Below are 25,539 nucleotides of genomic sequence, written 5' to 3' on the forward strand. Positions count from 1 at the left end.
TATTTAATTTGGTATACTGAAGTAGATGGTCACTAGGCATATTATTAAAAGTAAAATCACTTGCCTACTATTTACATCTCAATAACACCTCAACCTATTTAATTTCCTCCAATATTTCAAATGACTTCCCAGCTAAACTTTTAATTTGCAGTTTTGAATTCTGAAGACTTTAGTATTATAAGAAGGCAAATTTAGTATCTCTCAATTTAAGCTATGAAAACATGAAAATAAGGCACAGTAGATTCATGCAGTTAAATTGTTGGTTCATTCAAAAGAAGCGTGGTCTCGTATATATGGTGAATATAAATGCCATGAACTTCCCTTTTCACTGCTTCATGGCATGATGATCAAGCTCATGAAACTTCAAAACTTTCACATTACATGTGCCAAACTGATTGGAACAATATTTGTATTTGGTTAATGATGTATTTTCTTAGAATTTGTATTTAAACTTTTACGCTTAAAACCATATTAAATTATATATTTTTGTATTTTTACTAAGCATGAATTAATAAAATACAACATTTTAAATAGTATATATTAAATCATTACTTCAGTTTTAAAACCCCAAATGCAATCCAGGATTTGAATTATATTGGTTAATTAACTAATTGATGATTCTTTAAAAAAAAAAACTAATTGATGATCGATTAGCTATATAGTATAATTGAAATATTTTATAATCGATATAAGCTCAGAATTTGTTGAATGGATCCATTCAGAAGGTCTAATTGATATGGGATTTAGTGGGAATAACAAAAGTGGAATAAGTTTGACAATTCTTTATGCAATTAGTGTTTCTATTGGGTTTATGATGTATGTGATGCTTTTAGCATTTCTTTGATATTATGATTTTGATTTCTTAAATTGATTTTTAGAATGATTATGTAGTAGAAGAAATTTTTATTGTTATATTTGATAACATATTCTTTTTATTTTCATATATATAGAATTTTTTAAAAATTTATTTTTATGAAATATGTAATTGATTTTAACCTTAACACTACTATCATGAAGTGAAAATTAGGAGTGGATTGAAGAATGAAAAGAATAAGAAAGATTCAAGGTGGGGAAAAGTTATTTTAGCCTTAATTGGATTTGTAATAATATATAAGTTCTTTCTATCTATATTAGGAGTTTAATTGATTTTTAAAATTAATTTAAAGGAATAATTCTACACATCTAAATATAATACAATATGTCTTTCAATCAAATAGTTACCTATTAGTATTTATTAAGAATATAATGTCATGTATTCCAAGAAATATAAAATGTTTTTAATATTTTTTTTCAAAACAATGTTGATCTTTCTCCTTTCTCGTATACTAAAAAAAATGAAATGGGAGTTGTTGAAGAGACTCAGAGGCTCTATAATTTTTTCAATCAAATTCATATATTCTTATTGCGGCCATACTTGGTCTCATATTTGGCCAGCAATGGTAGATCTAGGAATGTAGATTCCAATTGATTTGCTGGGCGTCTTTAACATCTTCTGCACCTCAATCATATCTCAACATATTTAATATCCTCCAATACCTTATCGCGTATCTTTAGAAAAGGAAAAAAATAATTAAAGTATTAATTCCTGAGCCTTACAACATCCCAATGCCCAGAAAAGGGGAAAAAGAAATATTGTTGCAAAATGCATTAACAATATAATTGAACTGTTGGTTAATTTAAAAGAGTGTGGTATAGTATATGGTGGATAGAAATAGAAATGGCATGAGTCTCCCTTCTTCAATGCTTCATGGCATGATCAAGCCCGGCCATAAAACTTCAAAACTGTGATTGTACATGTATCAAACGGATTGGAACAAAGTTTGTATTTGATTAATGATTTATTATAATTTGTATCAAAACTTTGGTGGTTAATATTATTACATGTTACAATATTTTCACTAAAAAATTAAGCACACATGAACTAATGAAAATACACGTAATTACAGGTGTCCATGAATTGATTGACCCTACCAACTTGTAATTAAAAACTAAACTACCCAACCAACTAGCTAGTGTCATGTCATAATTGGAAATTAAGAGGGAAGAATAGCATTACTCTTTTTTTCATATCGAAAGATGATAAATACCTCTATAATTGTCATCCACAAAACAATCATCTAATGCCCAAATAGACAACTCAGTTGGTCACACAGTGAAATTTGAGAAGAAAAACAATCAGTTAGTTACATGGATGAAGTTTGGAAAGAAAAACAATCATCCCATGATGTGACAAAATGTTACACTGTTTTAAAAATTTAATGTTAGACACTTTAAAAAAAAAAAATATTTTTAAAGTCTTTTTATTTGAATTGGTAGGGGATAACAGACTCACATTACTCGTTTTCCTTAATAGCATTAATGGAAATGCTTTGGATTGGTAGGGAATAACAGACTCACATTACTCGTTTTCCTTAATAGCATTAATGGAGATGCTTTAAACTTCAAGAAATTGAACTGAAAATGATAATGGAGGTGCGGGGAATCGAACCCCGTGCCTCTCGCATGCGAAGCGAGCGCTCTACCATATGAGCTACACCCCCATTCACGGTTAAAGAGTGGATATCCTGTTAATAACAGCTTAGGCTTGATTGTTAAACTTATGACTATTTACCCATTATTTAATTCAAAAATTGTAATTAATTTGGACCAAATGAGTTTTATTTATTTATTTATTTATTTATTTAAGAAGTCCTCTATAACCTTCCCACAAGTAATACATTCTTTAGTTTATCTTTGAAACCCCATCAAAGGTAGTTTTGGGTAGCCATTTTCTCCAATGCTTCATGGCATGATCATCAAGCCCATTGTGAATTTAGAATTTGAATTCAAACTTTCACCACTATTATCATATAAACTTATATGCTACAATATTTTTACTAAAAATTTAAGCATGAATTAGTGAAAATATACTTGAAATAAATTATCAATTCAATTTCAGGCTCAAAACCCAACTAACAGGCATTAGTTTGAATGGACCTCATGGGCAATTAGATAATTATTGATTGTTCATTATAGTATGATTGAGATATTTTATAGCTGATATATTTAACTTACAAAAGTATTCTCATTTCTTATAATAGCTATTTTACTAAAAAATTATTGTTAATGAGTGATACTTCATATAATATTCTTGTTTGTTAAACAATTTAATTACTATTGTCATGAGGTGAAAACTTCCATAGGATTGGATAAGTGAACATTGAAAACTCTAATAATAATTAAACTTTTGTCTAATCAAATAACTTAATTAATAATAATTAAGCATTTGGAGCTCTTTCTCTGAGTAATATTAATTAGTTGTGGACTACCATTGGATCTATCAGTATAATTTCATATATAGCACAAGACTTAACTATGAAACTACTTAAAAGTAAAAGAGTATATTATTAAAGAATGGTTACTGTCTACAAATTTAAATAAAATACAACATGTATTTATTGAATCAAATACTTATCTAGTACTATTTATTAAGGATTAGCAACACATTTTATGCAACCAACCCTGCTTCCACCTCTTGTAAGTTTTTTCCCTATATGCTATATATGAGATTGAAAATGTACTTATATGTATAATAATTTCATTAAGTAATATGAAATTTTAAATTTTCTCTCCACATTTGATAAAGCTTTTCTTTATATTTGTGCTTTCTTTTTTCGATCTTGAGCTTTTATTTAAAATTTAAAATTTATATTTTAAAATATATAACATCAAGGTTGATCTTTCTGCTATAATTTCTCATATATTTAAAAGAAAACTCATACAAATACAAAAAGGGTGCGTATTGATATTGGTGTCATACTATTTAATAAACCTCATAGTTGGACCGCTAAAGATACCATAGCCCGAGTCCTCTTCTATCTAATATCCAATATAAATATATAATGCATTGGACATCGCTTTTGACTTTAACAACAAACTAGTTCATTTCATTGCATGCTCTTATTGCAACTGTAATCGACCCTACTTTGAATTTAGCCATGCTAGGTGTGGTTGGTTTAACCATAGTATGGTAGATGTAGATTGCGGAAATTGCAGAGTTCATTATGGATAGCAATGTTATTTGATTGCCTTCCACACCTTAAATACATCTTAACACATTTAATATCCTCCAACATCTCAATATCTTTTAAAAAAAAGGGTTATCCTCTCCCGAGCGTAGCTAGCTTATTATATATTATAATACACCCCAATGCCTTAAAAGAGAAGGGAAAAAACAAAGAAAAATTATTGCATTTGCAAGCAGTTTATTATACCAAAGCAAAATTAGTATTTCCTAATTTATGTCATGAAAGCATGCAAAAAATATACACTGACATATAGTTAACTTAATGGTTCATTCAAAAGAGCGTGATCCAGTATATGGTGAATAGAAATAAAAATGGCATGAAGCGTCACATCTTTAATGCTTCTTGGCATGATCATGCCCATAAAACTTCAATATTCTTTTTATATATACTTATACTAGTTTCGTTGGCCCACAAAACTCTGCTTTTAATTTAGAGTCAGTATAGAGGTAAATCGTTAGTCTTAACATTAAGTTTACCACTATGCTAAGCTTGGTATTTTTATGCAAAAAAGGTTTAGACTATATTTTTATTTTTATTTACAAAAGTATCTCTTTTCTATTTATATAATATTTAATTTTGTTGAGTTGGTATCGGTCACAAGCAAACAATGGTTTGTTTGACCTTATTCCTAATAATAATTTAGGATTTAAGGGTTTTTCTAGCTCTGAGTTCGTTATATTAATTAGTAGTTGACTATTAACATATTGGCTTGACGTTTAAAAATCTTCTCTTTGAAATTCTAATATAACGACAAGTTAGCAACACCAATAGGAAGAATTATTGTATAATACTTTTCAACTTATGTAAATTAATAACTCATAAATTATTTAAAATAATCATAAATATATGACCCACTACAGCACTACTATATGAACAATTCTACGATGTGTCAAAAAAAATGTAGCATACCTACTATAAATAAATAAGGAGCAGTAATATTTTAAAAAAGTTATTTTACTTACAAAAGTATGTATTGCATTAGGTAAGTCTTAGCTAAGTTAGTCGGATAGTTAACTCAGTAATTAGTTTTAGTTAACTTTTAGTATATATGGTCCTTTGCCAATTAGGGTTCCAAGTCGAACTTCACCGTGAGCGTATATTCTGTATGTACGGCATGTACATTTTTAACATTGTGAATTTTTTTTTGCAGAATTATAATTTTATGGTCATAAATTTTAGTGTACTGTATTACATAAGTACCATTCACAATTTCACTTGTAGCCCGGTGCTATTAAAGAGTATAGACTCTTCAAAACAGCCTCCTTTGACAATTGCCATAAACTTTCACAAAAGTGTAAACAAAAAAGGTGCCATGTTGAATCATGTGTTGTGTTTCTTGGACAAACTAGTTAGCTTGAAAGAAAAGTAGACGATGAATCTTTGATTCCCGATCTAGCTTCTTCTTCCTTCGTTTTTTTATTCTTCTATTTGCTCCAACGATGAAATGGTCTCTAACATTAATTTATTATTGTTAAGAAAAGTAATCAATCTTCGCTTTCATTGAACTTGATCTTGTCATTTTTTCTTGTAATACTGCTATATAAGTAGAAGCCCTCATAAACTCTACAATATTCACACCCAAATAAGTTCAAACCCTTTTACATTCCAACTTAAAACCTTAACGATGTCAGCTTTGAAGTTTTTAGCCTCAGCTCTTTTCATGGCTGCTGTTCTTGGAGGAGCTAAGGCTCAGTTGAGTGCCTCGTTTTACGACACCACTTGCCCCAATGTGTCAGGCGTGGTACGTGGCGTTCTGGAGCAAGCTCAGGGGAATAATGTTCGGATTGGGGCTATACTTGTTCGTCTTCATTTCCACGATTGCTTCGTAAATGTAATTTCATCATTCTCAACCTCAACGTAAAGTATGTTATATATACTTAGTTGCATGCATGCATGTATCTATTCTACTATTTAGTTTGTAAGTAAACTATTAGAAGAGTACTGGTGACAAATTAAAGTGGTTCACTCTCAATAATAATTTAAAAAACCCTTAATATATAATTTCGTAATTTTATTAAATATAAAATGTCAATAGATAGTAGTGTATATATTTCTAGTGCAAATTATTTGTAAGTGTTATTTGCAGGGTTGTGATGGATCAATTCTCCTAGACAATGCAGACGGCATAGAGAGTGAGAAAGATGCCATACAAAACACAAACTTGAATGCTGGATTTGATGCGATCGATGATATAAAAACGGCTTTGGAAAACGTCTGTACCGGTGTTGTTTCATGTGCTGATATTGTAGCCATTGCCTCTCAAATTTCCGTCGCCCTGGTAACAAAGCAAATTAAAGAAAACACCCTAAACACATCATAGGATATCAGATATGGATTAAATTTGAGACTCACATTAGGGCAAAATGGGAAGTACATAATAATGATGTTTTCTGTTGACGACACAGGCAGAAGGTCCGTCATGGGACGTTCCGATGGGGCGAAGAGATAGCAGGACGGCGAACCGTGACGGCACCAGCGAGATTCCCAGCCCTTTTGAAAGCCTCGATGTAGTTTCACGCAAATTCAGTGATAAACAACTAGATTCTACAGATCTTGTTGCCTTATCCGGTAAGATTCATTAAATTGTGTTAATAACCTTTTTAGCACATAAATCAATCGTTATACCCTGCACCACGGTGCACATAGCAATGTGCACCACGTACGTAAAACGACGTCGTGTTAGTGGACGCGGATGCGAATGACTCAGGGAATTCATTATCTATAATACACATAATCATTATCTATAATACACAGAACATTTGCCTATAATACACAGAATGTTTGCCCACAATACACAGAATATTGACACAAAATACACAGATGTTAGTGGACACGGACGCGAATGACTCCAGGGAATTCATTATCTATAATACACATAATCATTATATAGAACACACAGAACGTTTGCCTATAATACACAGAATGTTTGCCCAAAATACACAGAATATTGACACAAAATACACAAAACTCATCTTCCTAACATTCGAATGCACAAACACATCACAACCTATATTAATAACATGAATACACATAATATTTACACAAAATACACAGAACTCATCCTCCTAAACATTCGAATGCACAAACACATCACAACATGTGTTACTAACATGAAATCACAACATGTGTTACTAACATGAATACACATAACGATTGCCTAGAATACACATAACGGTTGCCTAGAATACACAGAATATTAACATAAATGCAGAGACCGGCCGAAACAGGAAACGTGATTTCCAAAAAAAAAAACGGACGATTAGTTTACAATGCTCAAAACGACGTCGTTTAGGTACGTGGTGCACATTGCTATGTGGACCGTGGTGCACAGTATAATTTGCCCACATTAATTAGGAGTCATCCCATCCAAGTTGGTCATTAGACTATTGACTTGATAAGGTTTCAAATTTGACTCTTAGTGGGAGCATTATATTAGTCTTCTTAATTTGAGGTGGCCAATTATGGCCTATGGTCATCTATGGACAATCTAAACTAGTTTACATCATTGTAATTCTTTTTTAGTTAGAATCATAAGGCGGAGTTTACTATGTGTACACCTCGAGTAATAACTGTGAGTTTTCTTCGTCACTTCAAAAAAAAAAAAAGATCTCACCTAACTTCATAAGAACTCACTCGAAAAGATCAAAAGTGATAAAATTAGAAATCATACACCTATAGTACTAATATTTAAGAAAAATTATACTTTATTGTTAAATTATAAGGTAAATACAAGATTTGTCCCTACTTGTTGATCCTGCTCACTCTGGTTTCTAGATATAACTGACCTTGTAAATTTCGTCATTTTTCTAGCAAAACATCCTGAACGAAATTTGTAAATGTCAATTATAGCTTAGACACAAGAAGTCACTGAGTAGTGTATTATGCTAACGAAAACTTGTGCGATTAAAATTGGTATTGGAATCAAAATTTCAGGTGCGCATACATTTGGACGTGCGAGTTGCGCCGTTTTCGTGCACCGTCTCTACAACTTCAGCGGCACCGGAAACCCCGACCCGACCATAGACGCAACGTACCTAGAAACACTCCGAGGAATCTGTCCGGAAGGCGGAAATGGAGGCACCGTGGCAAATCTTGATCCCTCCACGCCAAACGGCTTCGACAGTAACTACTTCACCAACCTGCAGAACAACCAGGGACTTCTCCAAACCGACCAGGAACTGTTTTCCACCGCCGGCGCCGACACGGTGGCCATAGTTAACCGGTTTGGGAACAGCCAGAGCGAGTTCTTTGATAGCTTTGCTCAGTCCATGATTCGGATGGGAAATATAAGCCCCTTGACTGGAAACCAGGGAGAGATCAGGACAAATTGCAGGCGTGTTAATTAGCATTAGCATGCGGCTACTCTTGTTTGTGTTCAGAACGAACAAAGTCTGAACAGTTGTAAGCTCGTTTGCTGGTTCAATTCTGAAGTTATTTGCAGCCAAAAGTATGGAGTAAACAAAACAATGTGTGCTGTGATTTGAAAAGATTGTGTGTTTGTGTGTGCAAAATCATGTTTTTGCACTTCCCTTTGTTTGAAAATTTGATGCATTTTATTGGCGGGATAACCTTTGCCGATTAGAGTTACAAGAAAGATTTTACTCTATTAGTACTCTATGTATTTGAGTCAGAATATGACTCTTTATTCTAGTCTTCATGTGATCTGTATCTTTGGATTATCACATTCAATACAATTTATACAGTTCTCATCCACTCAAAATGCACTTTCAGATAGCAGCTATAGGTTTTATCCACTCAAAATGCACTTTCAGATAGCAGCTCTATAGGTTTTATGATGTTCCGTGGTTTATATGTACAACAGTACAAGTTGATAAAATTTGTGGGTTACAGATTTACAGATCCACCAATTCACCACAGAATTTGACTAATGAGACAATTTGAACAAGAGGTTTAATTGAGAAACAGAACTCATGAGAAAATCCACTGAAAAAGAAAGGTGAGAAAATGTTTATTGCTTAGAGAAAACTTCAAACATGTGAGAAATTGTCAGTGCTGTGGCAAGGTAGTACAGCCATTTTATTCAGCGGGGAATTCGCCTTTCTGGATTCAAGAAAGGCCAATAACCCTTCCAGTTTTAGTGTCGAGATCAATCTCGTAGAAGCAAGGCCTCGTTGGCAGGCCAGGCATCGTGCTCATTGTTCCGACGAGAGGATAGATGAATCCAGCTCCGATGCTCGCCCTCACATCCCTGATCGGAAGTACAAACCCGCCTGGAGCTCCCTTTGCTTTAGCATCGTGTGAAAATGAATACTGAGTCTTAGCCATGCAAATCGGGAGATTGGAAAATCCTTGCTTGCTGTACATCTCAATCTGTTTTTCGGCCTGGTTTGAATCAAAACGCTTAATGAGAAGAACCAACTATTTCATAGCAGCCAAAATCCAAATGATGATCATAGCAAAATAGTTGGAACATGCATTAAAACGGTTAAATGGTTATACCTGTTCAGAGTACTCGACGCCACTCGCACCATATGACTTTGCGATTGCCTCAATTTTATCTTTAATCCCGATATCCAGAGGGTACAGGAATTTCAACGGTTGTGAAACGTTCTCACAGGCCTTTTGAACTGCAATTCCGAGGTCCACCTAAGTGTGCAGAAAAAGAGTATACCAGTCAGAAATCAGCAATATATGAAATGAATCAACTCGTTAAAACGAGGTTCAGGGATGAATTGCAATGCCAAGTGGCAATGTTTCAGTTGCTAACCGCTCCTTTCCCACCGTGGGCATGATGGGTACAAATTATGGCATCGAATGCCCCTGCTGCTAATGATGCATTCCTAACGGCATTCAGCTCTGCTTCAGTATCAGTCGAGAACATGTTCACCGCTACCACAACGTTTACGCCATAAGCTTTCGTGTTTGATATGTGCCTGGCCAGATTAACGCAGCCAGCTTCAACGAGTGAGACGTTCTCATTTACATAAGCGCTGTCAAGGGGCTTTCCAGCTACAACTTCTGGCCCTCCGCCATGCATCTTGAGGGCCCTCACCGTTGCAACAATTATAGCGCATTGGGGTTTCAAGCCACTATATCTACATTTTATGTTCATAAACTTCTCTGTCCCAATATCAGAACCAAAGCCAGCCTCTGTTACAACGAAACCACCGGGTCCCACCAGTTTTAGGGCGATCTTGTCAGCAACTATAGACGAATTCCCGTGGGCAATATTCGCAAAAGGACCTGCGTGGACAAGGACAGGGGTACCCTCAAGCGTCTGCATCAGAGTGGGATTTATGGCGTCTTTCATCAGCACAGTCAAAGCACCTCCAACACCGAGATCATCAGCTGTAACCGGATCACCAGCCTTGCTATTCCCGACAACCATTTTTCCTAGCCTCTCCCTCATATCGGTGAGGGACGTTGTGAGGGCTAGAACAGCCATGATCTCACTAGCTACCGAAATATCAAACCCTGTCTCTCGCACCATACCTTTTTCTTCAGGACCCTGTCCAATAGTAATCTTCCTCAAGAATCTATCGTTAACATCCATCACTCTCCTCCACGTTATAGAAGCAGGATCAATATCCAACCTAGCAAATTTCGAAACCTCTTCTGGCGTTAGATCCTCAGGGCTCGTCTTGTCAATACCAAGTTTTCTCAATCGCCTAAACATTACATCACTGAATTTTCGCTTTCCCTCTTTATTTGGTGGGCATAGCCTGTTAAAAAGCGCTTTGTCAGACTGACTCGATTCATGGAAAACCCGTGTATCAATGGCAGCCGCTAAAAGGTTATTTGCAGCTGTTATTGCATGGATATCCCCCGTTAAGTGAAGATTGAACTCGTCCATAGGAATCACTTGACTGTAGCCTCCACCCGCAGCACCTCCCTTGATTCCAAAAGTTGGTCCTTGTGATGGTTGGCGTAGACATGTTACAACCTGAGCACAACAAAGAGACACAAAGCAATTCAGGTCAAGTTCAAGATTAGAGAATTTCCCAATATATGAAAGAGATTAACTCACAAGAAATGCACAAGCATAAACTATGATAGCAAAAACTTATCATGACAACATTTCATAGAAGCCTACTACTACAACATTTCATTCCAACAGTCCTCACATGATCTTAGAAAAACAAAGCATAGTAATTCAGAAGGAATTGTTTTTCGCCTCTATGCTGTCAAGACAAGACAAACAATACTGGGGCAACCCGACCAAGTTGGTTAGGCTATTGACTTGGTAACCACAAGGTTACAAATTTGACTCTCAGCAAGAGCAGCTTATTGCCTTATTGGTTTAAGCTGGTCAGTTATGAAAAACTTAGGCTGGTTTACCTCATTCCTTGTGGTCCTTTGCCTGCTAGGGTCACAAGGTGAGTTTACCAAGCCCACACGGCCACACCCTCTATAGTGGCTACGTGTTTTCCTCGTTGTTCAAAAGAAAAAGACAAACAATACTGATATTATGTTTTCAACTTTTACTCATTGTCCAACATTGCTTATCTGCAAGTTCAGTGAGGCAATTAACTAACTTTTTTCAAAGATAGTAAGCATCATATCTATGAAAACCTCACCAGTCACCATGTAATCTATCACAAGAAAGACAATAAAGTCATATAGCCTACCTTTTTATCAAGAAAAGCACCCAATGCCTGACACAGACCAACAGTAGTAGTGGACTTGCCTTCTCCAAGAGGGGTTGGAGTTATCCCTCCAACCACCACATAATACCCATCCTGAGCTCCTGCAAGCTCATCAAGCGCAGACAAAAGCACCTACAATTTCACCATATCAATTAATTTGCAGAAACATAGGAAATGCAAATATCAGTACAAAAAATAATAATAAATAACTCTGAAAAAATAAGCACTCCCCCACCCCCCCTTCCAAAGAAGAAAGAGACAACATCTGAGGCTTATGAGCACTACATCTATCCACCCAAATCACATTACAATCCTAACCACAACCATGGCAAAAAATACAACAAAGGGCAATCCCCAAATCACATAAAAATCATATCTTTATATAGATAAGCACATAACCACATCAATCCAACCCAACCCAACAACTCCATTAAAAAAAAAAAAAAACAAGATTTACCTTGGATTTGTACTTCCCATAGAGATCGTAGTGTTTAGCACTCAAACCGAGTTCCTGAGCAATCTCAGATATGTGAAGCGGCTCCACAGAGTTCGCAATGTCTATATCCGCCGGAACCGGCGAAGCCACTTCCAATTTCCTCGTCGTCTTCCCCATACCTCTCCCCTTTCCGGGTATCCCTATCTTTGGAGATTTGGGAATTTGGAGTACTAAATTATATGAGGCCAGACTTGTGGTTGTTAAAGAAATATAATAAAATGTTGAAAAGTAAAACCCAGGAATAGTTTATGGATAGTGACGAGTATGAAAGATAATCTATGGTGCTGGATACATTAAATTATTATAGAACGACGCTGACAGATTTAGAAGGTTTTTTTAATTGATAATTGACCAAAGTGACAAATGTTAGTCGCAAAATTTTTTACGTGGCAGTAGGTAAAGGTCTTATCTTGGATTCTTGGAATGAATGATTAGATCTGGCGTGGTTTCATACTTTCTGTGGATTCACGTGAGTTTTAGCGAGTGTTTGTTTCGTGCCAGGATAAAACAGTCAAACAGAGTGACAGTGGAGACGTGAAGAACTTAAAATGGTAGGGAAAATGGAGATGCGGGGTATCGATCCCCGTACCTCTCGCATGCTAAGCGAGCGCTCTACCATCTGAGCTACATCCCCACATGACTCTTTCCTGTTTGAACTTATACAAATACGGGTATATGTTACTTTATGCGGTGGCCTGGCATGCGAGATTGAAACGGGAACTTGCCAGCTGGCGATTAAATGTGGCCTGACTATGCTTTGGATAGATGAATATATAGTAGAAGGAGGATAGTCGCTCTGGTAACTGCATTCCAAAATGTTAATATTGTAAAGAGTGTATGATTTTGTCTTGAAACACAGCATTGTATTCTTTGGTCATTGCATACATATTAATATTATTAATATTATGTGTTTAATGTGGTAACTGACTCCTCGAGTTTGACAATATTTTTATAACTTAGAAGTTATAACTACTATTTCATCATTCAATTCAATTCTTTGCACTATATATACGCAACGCAATATCTTATTATATATCTCTCTAATGGCGCTCAAGGTGGAAATAATGCCGGCAGGTTGTGGTAAGAAGTGGGATGACCAAAGTTTTGGTCAAGTTGTGGGGATTGTGGTTCACCACAATTCTTCGTGCTTTAAATCTCTACGTTTTATCTATGTTAAGGACAACGTTCGCCAACAACTATCTAAAACATATGGCGAGATTGGGGGAAAATGTGAAATGGTTAGTTTATGGTTTTCTTCTTTAGTCTTTACTTATTTACTGTACATAAATCCAGTGTTGATGGGATCTCTGAATTTGATTTTCTTTGGCTATGTAGATTATGTTGGATTATCCAACTGAGTTTTTTATTGCAGTGAATGGGTGTTATTCGGTTGGTGATCGCATCAGGTGTGTAACATTTGTGACTAACAAGGCTACATATGGACCCTTTGGTCAACAACGTAATAATGGTTCCCCTGAGTTTAGTTTCAAAATTGCGGGGAATGGACCCAGGAATTGGATTAGTGGATTTTATGGTACTGTTTACGATGGTGATGTCGAAACTATTGGAGTTTACGTGCAGACAGAAACTGTTAGCCAACCTGCATCTTTCAAATCGGAGTAACCTAATTAGAGTTGTAATATAATGGTTCTCACTATTTCGAATCTAAGTGTTCTTCCCTGGCCTTATTCAGTATTCCACCTTGAAAACTTATTTGAATACATAAATTCTAGATGTGTAATGCCCACAACATATATCAATGGTAAAAGGTTCAATTCCTTCAGAATAAGTGTTGTAGAGCCAAATTACGATCCATGGATGGTGGAAAATTGGCATTCAATATGTTCATGTATTTGCGGGGATTACTCTATGTGGTGCCTATTATTTCATAACTATCCCAACGTCTCTTATACCACTATTGATTTTATTTCACAAATAAGATTTAATACCTGAACCCAATTCAGTCCATTCAAAATTGCTTAAAATTCTTATTTTGAATCATATATAATCATCAAAATAATATATGTTAGCGTGGTTTACGTACTAACACTCTATTGAGTTTGATTCCTGACATACAACACAAGATTTTTTTAATACGATCTACCTTTCATTTTACATTAATCAGGAGGACAGTTGCTCCCGTGGGCTGGATTATTTATTCCAAAATGTGTATATATGGGAAAGAATGTTATTGATGTTGCTAAAATAGTGGCAAAGAAATAATGGTGAAATGTCCAGTGTGTATGCCTTGCCGCCTGGGTAATTTTTATCAAATGCTTTCAGTATAATAGCACTCAAATTAGAGAAGACAATGAGTAAGATATCTACGCCTTAAAATTTTTTTAAAACCTAAACCTAAATAAGTTCAAATTACCCGAATTAATCCTGAAGGTTCTTGGTTTCCTTTACGTTACAACTAACCCAATTTAACTACTCGAATCGGCATTAGAACATGTTTAATTGAGTTAATTATCTTGACTATAGCGAAATAATCAATTTTGGTATTGACTACTCCGTATTTCTTTTCTTAATTAAGTCATTAACTTTGTATTAGCCAATTTGGTTATCTGTTTATTTAGTCATCACAGGTCGGTTGAAAGGGTTTTATATTGCTGGAATTTCACGTTGTTCCCCTAGTTGCTCGGGATCGGACTAAATTCGTAATTTCACTATATTTTGATAATTAACTCTTTTGTTTAATAATAGAGGAAATAGTGCATGTGAATTGAAATTCCAACAATATTGATGTTGACCAAACAAATTGAGAACCAAATTAGTTAAAATTTTCAAAGCTGAGAACTTAATTATGTAAATAATAATAATAATAATAAAGCTTTGGATTGGTCAATAGTAGGCGGATAGTCGCTCTAGTTGTTGTAATAATAATAATAATAATATTATTATTATTATATAAACCAAGTGGAGCAAGATGGAATGGATTTCGGCAGAGGCTTTAGTGCTTAATTATATCATGTGTGTCATTATGTGTGTGGAATGAANGAATGGGTGTTATTCGGTTGGTGATCGCATCAGGTGTGTAACATTTGTGACTAACAAGGCTACATATGGACCCTTTGGTCAACAACGTAATAATGGTTCCCCTGAGTTTAGTTTCAAAATTGCGGGGAATGGACCCAGGAATTGGATTAGTGGATTTTATGGTACTGTTTACGATGGTGATGTCGAAACTATTGGAGTTTACGTGCAGACAGAAACTGTTAGCCAACCTGCATCTTTCAAATCGGAGTAACCTAATTAGAGTTGTAATATAATGGTTCTCACTATTTCGAATCTAAGTGTTCTTCCCTGGCCTTATTCAGTATTCCACCTTGAAAACTTATTTGAATACATAAATTCTAGATGTGTAATGCCCACAACATATATCAATGGTAAAAGGTTCAATTCCTTCAGAATAAGTGTTGTAGAGCCAAATTACGATCCATGGATGGTGGAAAATTGGCATTCAATATGTTCATGTATTTGCGGGGATTACTCTATGTGGTGCCTATTATTTCATAACTATCCCAACGTCTCTTATACCACTATTGATTTTATTTCACAAATAAGATTTAATACCTGAACCCAATTCAGTCCATTCAAAATTGCTTAAAATTCTTATTTTGAATCATATATAATCATCAAAATAATATATGTTAGCGTGGTTTACGTACTAACACTCTATTGAGTTTGATTCCTGACATACAACACAAGATTTTTTTAATACGATCTACCTTTCATTTTACATTAATCAGGAGGACAGTTGCTCCCGTGGGCTGGATTATTTATTCCAAAATGTGTATATATGGGAAAGAATGTTATTGATGTTGCTAAAATAGTGGCAAAGAAATAATGGTGAAATGTCCAGTGTGTATGCCTTGCCGCCTGGGTAATTTTTATCAAATGCTTTCAGTATAATAGCACTCAAATTAGAGAAGACAATGAGTAAGATATCTACGCCTTAAAATTTTTTTAAAACCTAAACCTAAATAAGTTCAAATTACCCGAATTAATCCTGAAGGTTCTTGGTTTCCTTTACGTTACAACTAACCCAATTTAACTACTCGAATCGGCATTAGAACATGTTTAATTGAGTTAATTATCTTGACTATAGCGAAATAATCAATTTTGGTATTGACTACTCCGTATTTCTTTTCTTAATTAAGTCATTAACTTTGTATTAGCCAATTTGGTTATCTGTTTATTTAGTCATCACAGGTCGGTTGAAAGGGTTTTATATTGCTGGAATTTCACGTTGTTCCCCTAGTTGCTCGGGATCGGACTAAATTCGTAATTTCACTATATTTTGATAATTAACTCTTTTGTTTAATAATAGAGGAAATAGTGCATGTGAATTGAAATTCCAACAATATTGATGTTGACCAAACAAATTGAGAACCAAATTAGTTAAAATTTTCAAAGCTGAGAACTTAATTATGTAAATAATAATAATAATAATAAAGCTTTGGATTGGTCAATAGTAGGCGGATAGTCGCTCTAGTTGTTGTAATAATAATAATAATAATATTATTATTATTATATAAACCAAGTGGAGCAAGATGGAATGGATTTCGGCAGAGGCTTTAGTGCTTAATTATATCATGTGTGTCATTATGTGTGTGGAATGAGTGCTTAATTATATCATGTGTGTCATTATGTGTGTGGAATGAATAAATCCATAAAACATGGATTAGATTATGTGTGTGGAATGAATAAATCCATAAAACATGGATTAGCGTAGTGGAGTAATTTAGGGGAGTGGGGTAGATATAGCACAAAACATGGAGTAGTGGATGAGTGATGTGTGACTAAATAATGAGTAGCTTTTGTCATCGATGAGTGATGTGTGACTAAATAATGAGTAGCTTTTGTCATCTTTGTATGCATATATATATATTAATGAGTAGCTTTTGTCATCTTTGTATGCATATATATATATATATGAGTAGCTTTTGTCATCTTTGTATGCATATATATATATATATGTATTGCCGTAGGAATTGAGGTGAATGAATGAAGGGAAGAAATAATGCAAAGCAAAACCTTTCTTTGTTAAGAAAAGTGTGAAATAATGCAAAGCAAAACCTTTCTTTGTTAAGAAAAGTGTGGTCTGTGTGTGAGTGTACGTACAGAAGCAAAAAGAAATAAATTCATTTCCATCCATAATCCTTCTCTTTAATTAAGAAATAAATTCATTTCCATCCATAATCCTTCTCTTTAATTCCTCTCAATTACTATAGATATATTTATATTAAATATATCTTACATTTGGTATCAGAGCCTATCAACCTTCCAACCCTGAGATAATTTTTCTAGTGAAATATGGCCAATAATTTCAATATTGTATGGTCGGGTCCTAAATTAGATGGGAAACTCGATTACAATTATTGGCAAATTATGATGACCACACATTTGAAAGCTTAAAATCTTTGGAGCTTTGTTGATCCCGGTCTACCAGAAGGAGCTGATGCAGTTGCGACACGGCGAGATCAATTGGTGTTGGGACAAATTCATCAAGGCGTTCATTACTCTATTTTTGGGCAGCTAGCTAGTGCTCAAACGGCAAAACAAGCTTGGGACATCTTAGAGGTGTCACACAAAGAAGTTGATCGGGCGTAGAAGTCTAAGTTGCAGTCGTTGAGAAGGTTGTATGATCGTTGTGAGATGACCTCTACAGAAACGGTAGATATGTATTTCTCTCGTCTTATTGATCTTGTAAATAAGATGAGGTTATACGGAGACACAGTTGAAGATGGTGCAGTGATTGAAAAAGTTCTGCGAACGATGCCGATGAAGTATGACCATGTGGTGGCTTCAATAACAGAGTCACACGATACCGAGGACTTGTCAATTGCCGAGTTAAAAGGTATGATAGAAAGTCATATTGAAAGGATTGCGTCAAAATTGGAACCACTAGCAGAAGAAGCTTTGAAGAGCCAAGTCACATTTAATATGACTAGCTCTAATCAAAGAGGTGGAGGAGCTGGTAGAGGTTGTGGAAGAAGTAGAGGAGGATTCAGAGGAAGAGGACGTGGTAACTCAAATCAAGGAAGGGGACGAGGTAACTTCAATCAAGGAAGAGGTGGAGATAATAATACCAAGCAAGGTAAATTTCCATTTAATTGCTACAATTGCGGCAAATATGGACACAAAATTGCAGATTGCTGGTATAAAGAGGATGGTCATGAAAATCAAGCAAATGTTGCTGAAAAATCTGGTGAGAGTTCTACTAAATCTGAAACCTTATTTTTGGCCAGTAACAGTTTGTCTGCAGATGAAAACATATGGTTCTTGGATACTGGATGTAGTAACCATATGCGTGGGAAGAAAGAATTGTTTTCAGAGTTGGATGAATCAATACGATCTGAGGTGACATTTGGAAATAAGTCAAAAGTGCCAATTTTGGGAAAAGGTAAAATCTCTATTCAATTGAAGGATGGTACTCACAATTTTATATCTGATGTTTTCTATGTTCCTNAGAAGCAAAAAGAAATAAATTCATTTCCATCCATAATCCTTCTCTTTAATTCCTCTCAATTACTATAGATATATTTATATTAAATATATCTTACATTTGGTATCAGAGCCTATCAACCTTCCAACCCTGAGATAATTTTTCTAGTGAAATATGGCCAATAATTTCAATATTGTATGGTCGGGTCCTAAATTAGATGGGAAACTCGATTACAATTATTGGCAAATTATGATGACCACACATTTGAAAGCTTAAAATCTTTGGAGCTTTGTTGATCCCGGTCTACCAGAAGGAGCTGATGCAGTTGCGACACGGCGAGATCAATTGGTGTTGGGACAAATTCATCAAGGCGTTCATTACTCTATTTTTGGGCAGCTAGCTAGTGCTCAAACGGCAAAACAAGCTTGGGACATCTTAGAGGTGTCACACAAAGAAGTTGATCGGGCGTAGAAGTCTAAGTTGCAGTCGTTGAGAAGGTTGTATGATCGTTGTGAGATGACCTCTACAGAAACGGTAGATATGTATTTCTCTCGTCTTATTGATCTTGTAAATAAGATGAGGTTATACGGAGACACAGTTGAAGATGGTGCAGTGATTGAAAAAGTTCTGCGAACGATGCCGATGAAGTATGACCATGTGGTGGCTTCAATAACAGAGTCACACGATACCGAGGACTTGTCAATTGCCGAGTTAAAAGGTATGATAGAAAGTCATATTGAAAGGATTGCGTCAAAATTGGAACCACTAGCAGAAGAAGCTTTGAAGAGCCAAGTCACATTTAATATGACTAGCTCTAATCAAAGAGGTGGAGGAGCTGGTAGAGGTTGTGGAAGAAGTAGAGGAGGATTCAGAGGAAGAGGACGTGGTAACTCAAATCAAGGAAGGGGACGAGGTAACTTCAATCAAGGAAGAGGTGGAGATAATAATACCAAGCAAGGTAAATTTCCATTTAATTGCTACAATTGCGGCAAATATGGACACAAAATTGCAGATTGCTGGTATAAAGAGGATGGTCATGAAAATCAAGCAAATGTTGCTGAAAAATCTGGTGAGAGTTCTACTAAATCTGAAACCTTATTTTTGGCCAGTAACAGTTTGTCTGCAGATGAAAACATATGGTTCTTGGATACTGGATGTAGTAACCATATGCGTGGGAAGAAAGAATTGTTTTCAGAGTTGGATGAATCAATACGATCTGAGGTGACATTTGGAAATAAGTCAAAAGTGCCAATTTTGGGAAAAGGTAAAATCTCTATTCAATTGAAGGATGGTACTCACAATTTTATATCTGATGTTTTCTATGTTCCTAAATTACACCAAAATTTGTTGAGCATGGGACAGTTGTCAGAAAAAGGATATAAAATTAATATCACTCAAGGGTGTTGTACCATTGTTGATGCCAAGGGAGTTTTGATTGCAAAGGTAAATATGTCTCAAAATCGACTATTTCCTTTAAAAATCAACCATGCACTTCTTACTTGCTTTAATTCTGAGATCCGTGATGATAATTGGTTGTGGCATATGCGGTTTGGGCATTTTCATTTCACCGGATTAAATTATTTAGCAAGAAAGAAACTTGTTTCAGATTTGCCGATTATTAATGTTCCTGACAAAATTTGTGAAAGTTGTTTGATTGGGAAGAAGCATAGAGAACCTTTTCCTGTAGGCAAGTCTAAAAGAGCGACAAAGCAGTTGGAGATTGTTCACTCAGATCTATGTTCATTGGAAATTCCTTCAAATGGAGGTTGTAAGTACTTTGTTACCTTCATTGATGATTTCAGTAGAAAAACATGGGTTTATTTTCTGAAACAGAAGTCATATGCATGTGATGTTTTTCAACAATTTAAGGTTTTTGTTGAAAAACAAAGTGGTTATAAGATTAAAATTTTGAGAACTGATAGAGGTACAGAATATATTGCATGTGATAAATTTTTAAAGAAAAATGGTATTTAGCATCAAATGACAGCTAGGTACACTCCACAACAAAACGGAGTGGCTGAGAGGAAGAATAGGTCTATCATGGATATGGTGAGATGCATGATGAAATCTAAAAATCTGCCTAAACCTTTTTGGGCAGAAGCTGTTGCTTGTGCTGTTCATGTGTTGAACAGGTGTCCAACTACTGTTGCTTGTGCTGTTCATGTGTTGAACAGGTGTCCAACTAAAAGTGTTCGTGCTGTTCATGTGTTGAACAGGTGTCCAACTAAAAGTGTTCGTGATAATCATGTGTTGAACAGGTGTCCAACTAAAAGTGTTCGTGATAACACACCTGAGGAAGTTTGGAGTGGGAATAAACCCTCTATCAGATATCTCAAGGTTTTTGGATGTTTGGCATATGCACATGTGCCAGATTAGTTGAGAAAGAAGTTGGATGATAAAGGTGAGAAATGTATTTTTATTGGTTATAGTGACACTTCAAAGGCTTATAAATTGTATAATCCTGAAACTCAAAAGGTTGTTATAAGTCGTGATGTCATTTTTGATGAATATGGTGCATGGGATTGGTCAACTAAAGAAGAAAGGTCAGTTGTTGTTCCCATTATTCCTGATAATGAGCAATTGGTTTCAGATAATGTTCAGTCTTCTTTACAGCCAGAGTCATCAGTTCGGAGATCTCAACGCGAGCGTCACTTACCAGCTCGTTTGGAAGATTATGTTTTGGGTAATGATAATGACTTGACTGATGAAGAGATTGTTCAGTTTGCTCTCTTTGCAAATTGTGACCCTATATCATTTGAGGAGGCTGCTACAGAAACTCATTGGCTTAAGGCAATGGATGAGGAGATTTGTGCCATTGAAAAGAATAGTACTTGGGAGTTAACAGAATTACCTCCCGAAAAGAAGCCAATTGGAGTAAAGTGGGTTTATAAAACCAAATACAAGTCAAATGGTGAGGTTGACCGGGTTTATAAAACCAAATACAAGTCAAATGGTGAGGTTGACCGTTTTAAGGCACGGTTGGTAGAGTCAAATGGTGAGGTTGACCGTTTTAAGGCACGGTTGGTAGCAAAGAATGGTGAGGTTGACCGTTTTAAGGCACGGTTGGTAGCAAAGGATGGTGAGGTTGACCGTTTTAAGGCACGGTTGGTAGCAAAGGTTACAAACAAAAACCAGGTATTGATTATTTTGAGGTTTTTGCTCCAGTAAGTAGACTTGATACTGTGCGAATGCTTATTTCTCTTGCTGCTCAAAATGATTGGAAATTGTTTCACATGGATGTCAAGTCTGCTTTTTTGAATGGTTTTCTTGAAGAGGAAATATATGTTGAGCAACTTGCAGGGTATGTGAAGAAAGGAGAAGAAAATAAGGTTTACAAGTTGAGAAAAGCTTTGTATGGTTTAAAACAGGCACCTAGAGCATGGTATGGTTGCATTGATTCTTATTTTTTTGAGAATGGTTTTATGAGATGTCCTTATGAGCATACCCTATATGTCAAATACACAGATTCTGGAAATATTGTTATAATCTGTCTGTATGTTGATGATTTGATTTTTACTGGAAACAATTTGAAACTAATCTCAGAATTCAGGGAGGCACTCATTAAGAAATTTGAAATGACTGATATGGGTCTTATGTGTTACTTTCTTGGTCTTGAAGTTGTTCAGACGAATGGTGGAATCTTTATTTCACAGAAGAAATATGCTGCTGATATTTTGAGAAAAATCAAAATGGAAAACTCCAAACCAGTTTCAACTCCAGTAGCTATCAAAATGGAAAACTCCAAACCAGTTTCAACTCCAGTAGCTGAAAAGTTGGAAAACTCCAAACCAGTTTCAACTCCAGTAGCTGAAAAGTTGAAGATGTCCAAACCAGTTTCAACTCCAGTAGCTGAAAAGTTGAAGATGTTCAAAGATGAGTGTGGTAAGAATGTGAATGTTACAGCTTATAAAAGTTTAATTGGGAGTTTGAGATATTTGGTAGCTACTAGGCCAGATATTTCTTTTGGAGTTGGAATACTCAGCAGATTCATGGAGGAACCAAAAGAATCACATTGGGTTGCAGCAAAACGAATTCTGAGATATGTCAAAGGTACGAGTAATGATGGAATTTTTTACTCTACTAATGATGCAGTGAAACTTGTTGGATATACAGACAGTGATTGGGCTGGAGATGTTGAGACAAGAAAAAGCACATCAGGATATGCCTTCTATCTTGGTTCTGCTATATTTTCCTGGTCTTCAAAGAAGCAGCAGATTGTAGCACTTTCAACCGCAGAAGCAGAATACATTGCAGCAGCAAACTGTGCTACTCAAGCAATTTAGCTCAGAAGAATTTTGGAGTTTTTGCAACAAAAGCAGGAGGCACCTACAACAATTTTTTGTGACAACAAGTCTGCCATTTCGTTGTCAAAAAATCCTGTTTTTCATGGTCGCAGCAAACACATTGATATCAAATATCACAAAATCAGAGAGTTGGTTGCTGAAAAACAAATCAACATTGAGTACTGTGCAAGTGAATGTCAAGTTGCTGATATTTTTACAAAGCCATTGAAGACAGAGACATTTCTCCAACTGAAGAAGGAAATTGGGATGACGAATATATCCAACTTGGTTTAAGGGGGGCAATGTTGTAATAATAATAATAATATTATTATTATTATATAAACCAAGTGGAGCAAGATGGAATGGATTTCGGCAGAGGCTTTAGTGCTTAATTATATCATGTGTGTCATTATGTGTGTGGAATGAATAAATCCATAAAACATGGATTAGTGTAGTGGAGTAATTTAGGGGAGTGGGGTAGATATAGCACAAAACATGGAGTAGTGGATGAGTGATGTGTGACTAAATAATGAGTAGCTTTTGTCATCTTTGTATGCATATATATATATATATATATATATGTATTGCCGTAGGAATTGAGGTGAATGAATGAAGGGAAGAAATAATGCAAAGCAAAACCTTTCTTTGTTAAGAAAAGTGTGGTCTGTGTGTGAGTGTACGTACAGAAGCAAAAAGAAATAAATTCATTTCCATCCATAATCCTTCTCTTTAATTTCTCTCAATTACTATAGATATATTTATATTAAATATATCTTACACTAGTGGACTGCATGCGTTCGAAAATGTGTATATTGTAAAGAGTGCATGTTTCATCTTGAAACACGTACAGCGCGCTTTGTATTCATTGTTTATTGCATGCATGTTAATATGTGTTTAATGTGGTAACTGCTTCCTCGACTTTCACGATCTGTTTATAACTCAAGAATTAATTACTTCATCATTCAATTCAATTCTTTGCACTATATATACCTTTCACACCGGCTGTTTTATCACACAACCTGGAAACCCATTTCTGCAACAACATACCATTTTGAATTATGTTCAAAGTCGATTTAATGCCGCTGTGTCTTTGTTACTGTGTCCCTTGGGATGATATGAGTCTTGGTCAGGTTGTTGGGATTGTGATTTTCTACGATTCTTCTGCCATATACTCTCTACGTTTTATTTATGTCAACGACAACATTTACAAAATGTCTACTCATGGTGAAATCCGTGAAAACTGTCAAATGGTACGGTTAGTATATGATGATTTGCATTTACTTGTTCCCAAGTATTTGCAATTGAAAGAATATAATCCTTGATTGTTGATGTTTCTTTTGCTATATGTGTAGATCATATTGGATTATCCCACCGAGTTCCTTACTTCAGTTAATGGGTGTCGCACAGATATAAGTGTTGTCAAGTGTATAACATTTGTGACTAACAAGGCCACATATGGACCCTTTGGTGATAAATTCGTTCATAACTCTGACCGTAAGTTTGGTTGCCATCAAGGGGGGAAAGAAAAGCATTGGATTAGAGGGTTTTATGGTACTCTTTGCGAAAGTTCCATTGGAAGTCTTGGAGTTATAATTCAGACACAAAAAACTGTTACTCAACCTGAGTCTTCCCAGCCTGTTACTGTGAAATCGGAAGGACAACAGAAATAGTCAATTAGGGTTGGAATTGTGGTTCTACATTAAACCTAATTGGTCCTCCCCTATTCAGTATTACACTATTGTAGAACTATTTTGTTTGAATTTTATTTGTGTTTTGCCCTTTACCGACTACCCATGTTGCTGGATTATCCCTTTTTGTGTTCCTAGTGTTTGTTGCTGGTTATTTTACGCTGGAATTACTGAATGGCTGCTGGCTTAAAATATTTTGATTTTCCTTAGTTATAATATATGTTTCAAGGGCAGTGTTTTGTTGGTTTATCAATGCTATCGATGGTTGTTATAATTTGTGTTTTCTTCCCATATATATGAGTGGGTTTTCAATAGGCTTATTTTATTAATTATAGTATGGTAAAAATATATGTTGATTAGTTGTTATCAAATGAAATATTCATTATATTTTTTAATTATTCAAAGTTTACATTTATCTTGTAGAAACTATTTGATGAATTTCTGTAAAAAGAGAAGACGTGTTGGTGTGTTGATAGTTGATACTAAGTGTCTGCCTCTATTTTTAAACTTATTAAAGTATTTAAATTAATAATTTCTAAACAGAAATTAATGTATAAATTATTTACGTTTGATGTAATATTTGATTTATGACAGCTTTGGTCAATTGGAAATGCAATTATATTCTAGGAAACAAATCACACCTAAACTAAAGAACATGTGATACTATCCAACACCCATTTTAATATATTGATGATGATATGGAAATAAATCATAATGAATATTGCATAAGTGATGATATAGAAATAAATCAATCTTTGAGTCAGAGTATTATTTCACTTTTATTTTATTTCCTTTTGAATAGCCTATTGTACAGCATTATATACATACCTTCATTAACTTCATAACATTTTCTCCCAATATTCTTCATGCGCACACGCCCAAATGCCCAATACAAATGATGTATTTATAACTTAGAATTACTTCATCATTCAATTCAATTCTTTGCA

The 25,539-nt window shown here is 35.1% G+C and overlaps 3 protein-coding genes and 2 non-coding genes across 5 annotated transcripts; 2 read left to right on the top strand and 3 right to left on the bottom strand.

Moving 5' to 3' along the window:
* Positions 1–2,467: 2,467 nt before the first annotated feature.
* TRNAA-CGC lies at positions 2,468–2,540 on the bottom strand. Its single transcript has one exon. It is a non-coding gene; the product is annotated as a tRNA-Ala (tRNA).
* Positions 2,541–5,536: 2,996 nt separating this feature from the next.
* On the top strand, positions 5,537–8,780 carry LOC116025233 (lignin-forming anionic peroxidase-like). Its single transcript, XM_031266389.1, has 4 exons — positions 5,537–5,898; positions 6,154–6,345; positions 6,473–6,635; positions 8,001–8,780. The coding sequence occupies exons 1-4, from the start codon at positions 5,692–5,694 to the stop codon at positions 8,411–8,413; spliced, it is 975 nt and encodes a 324-aa protein (XP_031122249.1). The 5' UTR covers positions 5,537–5,691; the 3' UTR covers positions 8,414–8,780.
* A 71-nt stretch (positions 8,781–8,851) lies between these two features.
* On the bottom strand, positions 8,852–12,385 carry LOC116025232 (formate--tetrahydrofolate ligase). The gene is made up of 5 exons (XM_031266388.1): positions 12,132–12,385; positions 11,657–11,806; positions 9,796–10,971; positions 9,528–9,674; positions 8,852–9,410 (listed from the first exon to the last, which is right to left on the bottom strand). Exons 1-5 carry the CDS (start codon positions 12,285–12,287, stop codon positions 9,135–9,137), a joined length of 1,905 nt encoding a protein of 634 aa, XP_031122248.1. The 5' UTR covers positions 12,288–12,385; the 3' UTR covers positions 8,852–9,134.
* A 346-nt stretch (positions 12,386–12,731) lies between these two features.
* On the bottom strand, positions 12,732–12,804 carry TRNAA-AGC. The gene has a single exon. It is a non-coding gene; the product is annotated as a tRNA-Ala (tRNA).
* Positions 12,805–13,213: 409 nt separating this feature from the next.
* LOC116025421 (jacalin-related lectin 2-like) lies at positions 13,214–13,793 on the top strand. The gene is made up of 2 exons (XM_031266643.1): positions 13,214–13,408; positions 13,506–13,793. The coding sequence occupies exons 1-2, from the start codon at positions 13,214–13,216 to the stop codon at positions 13,791–13,793; spliced, it is 483 nt and encodes a 160-aa protein (XP_031122503.1).
* The last annotated feature ends 11,746 nt before the right edge of the window (positions 13,794–25,539 follow it).

Source organism: Ipomoea triloba, chromosome 7 (assembly GCF_003576645.1).
Source record: "Ipomoea triloba cultivar NCNSP0323 chromosome 7, ASM357664v1".
Classification (NCBI taxonomy): Eukaryota; Viridiplantae; Streptophyta; class Magnoliopsida; order Solanales; family Convolvulaceae; genus Ipomoea; species Ipomoea triloba.